Source organism: Thalia democratica, chromosome 9 (assembly GCF_965202585.1).
Source record: "Thalia democratica chromosome 9, ktThaDemo2.hap1.1, whole genome shotgun sequence".
Lineage (NCBI taxonomy): Eukaryota > Metazoa > Chordata > Thaliacea > Salpida > Salpidae > Thalia > Thalia democratica.
In genome coordinates, this window is record NC_139173.1 from 23756484 (window position 1) to 23763843 (window position 7360).

Sequence of the window (7360 nt, forward strand, 5' to 3'; positions counted from 1 at the left end):
TTTAATAAGTTTACATAAAGCTAATGATTTTTAAGATCGATTTCCTGAAGTTAAATATTCAAAAACAAAAAAGGAAATTTTTTTTAATAAACTCAATTAATAAGTTGTTTTGTCAAGAACTACACCTATCTTAAATTAAATTCTTGTGAAACTGTAATAATTTTTGAAATGTGAATATTGAAATAACAACATATAAAAGTCTGATGACACTTCAATACAGTCAGTTGTGGCCTGTAGAGAATTAAGGTTGTCACAAACTCAGAATACTCAAGTGAGGACAACCTGATTTTGTTTTTAAACTTTAGTATAAATTATAATTCATGTTAGTTTGTTATTTTTCTACTAAGGATCACTCAGACCAGTATGGTAAATTAAATTAAGTTTTAACTTGTTAGAGAATTTTTTTAAGTAGTGCATATTTTACTCAGCTCATACTTTTTATATTTGATAGTTTAGAATAGCAACACCTTAGCTTTTGTTGTATGTTTTCCTGCATGAGTAATTTTTTTTAAAGCAATTAAGCAACACTATTAAAGTGCAGTTTACTGTTTTGTTTTATGTTTGACAAGTTCTTAATTTGTTTTACCTCAGCACAACTGAAAAAGCCAAAATGTTCCTCCTGAATATTATAATAAAACAAACATATGGGAATGCAAAAGTTTATAGATTAGTTCAGCATTTAAGTATTTTAAGTGTTAAAATTAATTTTAAAATATTTTATTTTGAAATGCTTAGTTTGGTAAGTTTATAAATCTTCTTGACTACTTACAAAATTAGTTTTTCGGAAAAAAAATACTATAATAAATGTTTTGCAATGGCAACGTATTTTGTAAAAATTAAATTAACTTAATTTCAATCACAATTTAGAATTTTTTTTGTTTTTAGGTACTTTAAATTTTTCCTTTGATAGATTTAAAACCAACCCTGTTTTTTTTTGTAATTTTTTAAATAGTTGTCCTAAGATAAGTCCATTGACTAAAAGTACTTCAATAGTCTTCTTCAAAATTTGAGTTCCCACATGATTTTAACGTAGAATATTTCAATTTTAATCATATCAAGAATATATAAAAACAACATATATTTCATCCAACCAACTAGTTACACAATTATGTATAGTAAATTAATTTATAAATTATATCTAACAGCAGTTTAAAAAACAATAATGAGCACAAATTTTGTCAAAAACAAGGAAAGTATGTCTTTAAAAAGTTATCTGAAAACTGAAAAGTTTATGAATTCGTGTAAACAGTCAGTAATAAAAGAAGCTTGCCAAAAGTATAAGGATACTGACTTACCAGGTTCGATTTTATTTGAATTTTTACTTTTTTTTAATTAAAAAAGTATGTAAAAACAACGTATGCATTTTTCTTATTTGTAGTTTTAAATTAGGGCTTCTAATTTTCCTGGTCTTGTATAAGTTTCATATGCTCAATAAATATTTAAGCGATCTAAACTAGTTTGTTATTGTTAAAAATTAATAAAATTCGACAATTATTTTTATTTTAAATTTAAGTAATATATTTAAGTTTGTTATGATATGATTTTTAGTTAAAATATATATATTTTTACTAAATACATATGATGCCGTTCTGTTTTGCTAATTAAAATGCAAACATTTCTTATAGAAATAGTTTAATGTTACTTTTAAGATAAATGTAGTATTATGTGTAAGAAATATTCAAACAGTTTAGTTTTTTTTTCTTAATAGTTTATACTTTTCGAAGTAGTATTATGATTTTTTAAAATTAAGTATGCATGTTTTAGAGTTTTAAGAAAATTACCTTTTAGATTTTATCGACAAAGCACTACAGTTTGTAGTTTATATTTATTTATACAGAGTAGTTCATTAATTATTTATCAGTAATTTAAAATTGATATTGCAGATATAAGTACTAGGAGTGGCAAAAAGCTTAGTTTTACAAGTAAAATTGATGATAAAAAATTTTAAAGCATGTACAATTTATTAATTTTAAACGTATTTTTAAGACAAAAAATACTGTTTACATATGTTTCGAACTGTAATGTTTTTCCTTTAAGTCTTTTTCACATTTGAAACATTATTGAAAACAAAACTTATGTTTGTACTTTCTTATTGAAAACTTCAAATTACATTTAACCAGGATTTTGATTATAAAAACTTTATGTGTATTTTTTACATAGTTTACTTATGACTAAATAAGCAAGATAGATTTGTAGAAAACAATATTTCTTATTTTTGAATAATGAAAAATAAAATCACAGCATCAGGAATTGAGCAACTAGATGAAACCCAGTTAATAACGACATTGAAAGCCAACAACATTTTGTTGCTTGACAACCTAGACAACAAATATTTTAACCAAATCAAAAACAAAGTCAATCTTCAAAATGTTGTAACGTTTTACCAAATATCCAGTTATTTCAATTTTACCGACCTCGCTAAACCGACTAGACGCTACATTGAACGTTGCTTTACATTAGTTTATGAAAATTGTAACTTTTTAGAGCTTGATTTTACTCTAATGGCAAAAGTTATTTCCAGTTCTGAATTGCGTATTGATTCTGAGCTGGAAGTAATAAATGCAGTTGAGGCATGGGTAAGCTACGAATTCAGAGAAAGAAACAAATTTGGAAGTAGACTTTTATCGAAAGTTCGCCTTCATTTGTTATCAGAAAGCGCTTTGGAAAGTCTTTTAAACGGAAAGTTGTCTATCAAAAAAAACTTTGGTTGCTTTTCAATGCTAACAAAAGCTTTACGTGACAAGAAAAGCACCCGCCAAAACAAGCTAGGTAATTCAAGTCTAAGTCGATACTGCAGTCAAAGTGCGTTTGGTGTGGTACTGAGCGGTGGCTTTCTAGGTGACGATTGGTTTTCTTACCATACCGCCATGTTTGATGGCGAAAGCTTAAAGCTCACAAAAGACCTTGCTCCGATGAAAGTTTGCAGAGCTTTGCACGACTTAGTCTATTGCAGAGGATCTATTTTCGTGTTTGGCGGGTGTTGCGAAGCAAAATATATCAAAAACATTGAAAAGTATTCCTTAGCGAATAACACTTGGGAAAATGTAGGCCGCATGTATAAAGATATAACAAAATTTTGTGCGTGCGCTTTCATGGATCAAATTTACATTATTGGGGGCGAGATTGAGTACAATTTTTACGAGTACATTTATGATGAAGATTATTATACAGACTTGTGTATGGAATTCGATACGAAAGATTACAAATGGATCAAACGTGCAAGGATGAACAAGATAAGATTAAATGCAGCTTCTACAGTTTTTGAAGGTAAAGTTGTTGTTTCCGGTGGAATTACTAGGGAAAGAAAAAATACTGTTGAGGCTTACGACCACGTTGATGATTCATGGACGCCAATGCCAAGCATGATTGAAGGAAGAAGTGGTCATAGTTCAGTGGCTATGAGGAATAAATTATTTGTCATTGGATGTGGAGAAGAAAACATAAAAGCATCATGTGAAGTTTTTGATTCTGACGGTAAAAAGTTTGTTGCTTTAAAAAAACCGCCAAGTTCACTTACGAGCAGGTTAAAAGTCATCGTTAGCACGTTCTTGATTGGAAGCAAGCTTGTGACGCTTCACAATGACGACCTGACGGCAGTTTTTTACGACGTTGAAAAAAATGAATGGTGTGAAGAGAAATTTGAACGGAGTAAAAATGAATATTATTATGGTTGCGCTATTGCTCCTCAGTTGAAATTTTAAGTAGATGCGACTGTATCTTATTTTAGAGTTGCCAAAAAAACTGGAATTTAGAACAAACATTGCTATAAAACCTTGAATTTTTAAAAACTTTTACATTTTAAGTAGCAAAATTTAGATTTTAAACAAAATATCTATCGTATTTATAAAATAATTTTTGACATCATCAATGTTTTTTATTAACAGATATATTTTCAATGACGTTATACAACACAGTCTTTTACATTAAACTTAGTTTTCAACTAATTATATATGCTAAAACATGTAATTTTAAAAGCCTGGAAGAAATCTTGAAGATCCTGAGAAAATTTTCTAAAACTATTTGGCAACCCTGTTGTTTATGAACTTATTTTCTATAAAGCTTCCTTAGTAATTTTTTTTAAAGAGTTTAAAAAAATGGTACTTACGTTTAGTTACTCATATTTTCAAAATAACTAAACTCATGCAGTATTTTTTACAAGCCTAACTAAACAGCTATAATTTCTAAAGTTTTTCTAGCTTCGCATAACAACAACTTAATAAACAAAAAAAGAATTTAGATTGTAAGATTAAAAGATTTTTTATTTTTTACAACGTTTTTTCAAAAAAACTACTCTTTATGCATAGAGATTTGATCATAATACTTTTGTAGTTCATCCTTAGAATAGTCAAACTTTAATTAATAATACTTTTTTTTTTGAGTTTTGTTGCAGAAGTTGCTGTAATCTTCGCCATGTACTATATTTAATCTATATTATCAGGGAATATCCTTTGAAACGTCAAAATTTGTCTCTAAAGATGGTAAAATTTTGATTGTTTGATTAGAACATTGATAAAAAACTTACAAAAATGAACTTTTGAGTATAATCGCTATAACCTTTAATTAGTTTTATGGCATTTTGGTACAAAAATTAAAATATCAGCTACGACTAAAGTTTATTTAAAACGAATTTTGAAAAATTCTTGATCGGTATAAGTTTTTTAGAATACTTATGTATAACTTTCGTTGGTATTTTTTGTTAACTTTAGTCTTTTTGGCAAACAAAATATATTTAGCTAAGCTTGAATGGTATACCATGCGTTGTTTTAAAACAAAAAATGTCTTAGACGTTTTTAATGGCGAAATTGTTTAAGCTTTAAGTGTTACTTATTCTTAAAATAAATATAATTCTATGAATTTAAAAACTCCTTCTAAATTTGAAAATGTTAAGTAATTAAAATTTACAAAACTGTTTTATATGAAATAGTTTTTACATACTTGTTATATTTCATCAATAAAAGAAGTTCTTAAGGGATTAGTAAAGTATAGTATTAATACAACAATCGAAACAAAACTTATCTTTTATTTACATAAACTACAAAAGCACGAAGATACATTATAATTGCATCACGCTTTACTAAAAATACAGTTAAACACACATGAAAACATTAGTTTTTAAGTCTAACGTGTTTGAAGCACATTATTTTATCACACCAATTATTGCTGAATGCTCTGGCGAATGCTCATAACTTTCAAAGTGTTGTTTTTTATATTAAAAGCAAAAAAAAACTTCCTTTTTTTACGTATTAATTGAAAAGAAATTAACTCCTTCGAATTAACAAAAAATGTTGTTTAGGGAAACAAAAATGGTTTGATAAAGCTTATCATTGATTTTATTGTTACAAAAAATTACATATTTATTCACACGCTTTAAAATTATAAAATTAAATGTTTATTTCTTTACACTATTTGAATTTATTTTTTCAAACTAGTGAATAAAGCCTGGTTGAAAACATTTCTAATCCTTACAATCCTTTTTAACTCTAAACTTTACACATAAGTCAAAAGCGCGGATCAAAAAGTAAGAAATAAAACATATTATATCAAAAATTACATAATATACAACATTTAAGATAAAATAAATCATAAAAACTAAAAGTAAATTTCGAAATATTCTATAGTTCTTAATCAGCGGGCCGAAGTCTTTTTTTAAGTGTGAGTGAGTACTTTCACAGTTTTGAATATTATGGGTTTAATGGTTTCTCAAAGTCAGCCAAAGTTCTCCATGCCGTCCAGTAATTCCGCGTATAACTCGCAGATTTTTTTGTCCGATTTCTTCTTTCTGTTCACGTCTTGTTCTTTGAATCTTTCCACGTAGCTTCTATAAGTCCATAATTCGCTCACCTTCACAAACTTAAGACGTCGGGCGCGAAAAACCTGCAATTAGTTTCACACTTGCTGACTCAGCAAAGTTTTAGTTTTTTTATCAGTACCCTTACCCACCTTACTGGAACATATGACAAATAAGTCAAAAAAAAATTAGTAGCTTAAATAAAAGATGAAACAATTTTTATTGATATGCAAGCCTGCAAATCTAATTCAATTTAAAACATAACCAGTATAAGCACCTTTTAAACCAGGGTTCGCAACTATCAAAGATGTTTGAAAAACACTTTTCGGACCAAGTTTATATATTATTTTAATAAGATAGGTATTATTACCTATAACAACAAAAAAAAAGTTTAACCAAAATTACAATAATTTAATTTTTTAAATTGAGAATAAGCCATTAGCTTTAGTTTTCCATTCCTGTTAAAAGATAAGGTATATTTTGTTAATAGCAATAAATATGTAACGAAATATTTAAACAAAATTTTTTTTATTACTTTACAACAGTTTGTCATTTAAAATAAATTGAAAATTCATTAATGAGTTTTTAAATAATTTAATTGTTATTACCATACTCTCAAACTACCTAAACCATTCTCATAGTACTTTAACTTAAATCAGGCTAAATGCTGTAAAAAGCTGGCTTTTTTAAAAGTGGCAACGTGTAAATGAAAAAATGTTTTTTATTGAAATATAAAGAAAAGTTTTTGTTCTACAATTTTTAATTAAAAGTTTCATTAGGTAAAAATTTCTGTTAATTTTTTTAAAACATTGATATAGCAAAAACTTAAAACTTTATAGTTGCTTAAATTTTTGAATCTTTAAAAAGTTATCAGTAAAAGTAAGCTGTTTTTTTTTTTTTTTTTTGTTAAGTGAAAAATGCTTTTAAAATTAATAAGAAGCTTTAATAAACAATTATTTATTTTTTACTAATTCAATATAAAAATATTTTTTTTTAAACTCTGATAGCTCAAGAAAGCTTAGCTTAAAATTTATTTAATAAATTTTGGATGACTCAGGCTTGTTTGCTTTAATTCTTTTGTAAAACTCAAGATAGTCTTGTTATTTTTCCTAAACCTAAGGCTAGCTTAGTTTTTTTAATAAATTATATTTACTTATCATCTTAATCTAAGTTCGTAAATAGTATGTTATATAGCGTTATTAGTTAAACTTAGCATATAAGCTTTACATAAATTTTAAAAGTTTAGTTAATTTTATTACTTTTCCTTTTTTGAATAATGTACACAATTGATTAAAGTCTTTCAAGCTAATTCCAGACTGCAAACAACAAGTAAGACAGAAAAAAAACATTAAAAGCAGTTTACAATTGTACAAAGTAGTATTTGTTAATAAATGTAAGAAAACAGAATTGCACGTAGAATGTATATTTGCGAAAGGTAAACTGTATTTACATTTTAGGTTAAGAACCCAATTTTTCTTTAGCTTACAACCTATTTTTTAACTTTTTTACCAAGTTAGAAGAAACTGTTAAATAATTCAAAAAAAAAAACATAAAATGTACAGAAATCCTTTT

At 26.5% G+C, this 7360-nt stretch overlaps 1 protein-coding gene across 1 annotated transcript; it reads left to right on the forward strand.

The window, feature by feature from the left end:
- Positions 1-2501: 2501 nt before the first annotated feature.
- Positions 2502-3701, forward strand: LOC145844941 (spermatocyte protein spe-26-like). The gene has a single exon (XM_082952359.1). It carries the CDS (start codon positions 2502-2504, stop codon positions 3699-3701), a length of 1200 nt encoding a protein of 399 aa, XP_082808485.1.
- The last annotated feature ends 3659 nt before the right edge of the window (positions 3702-7360 follow it).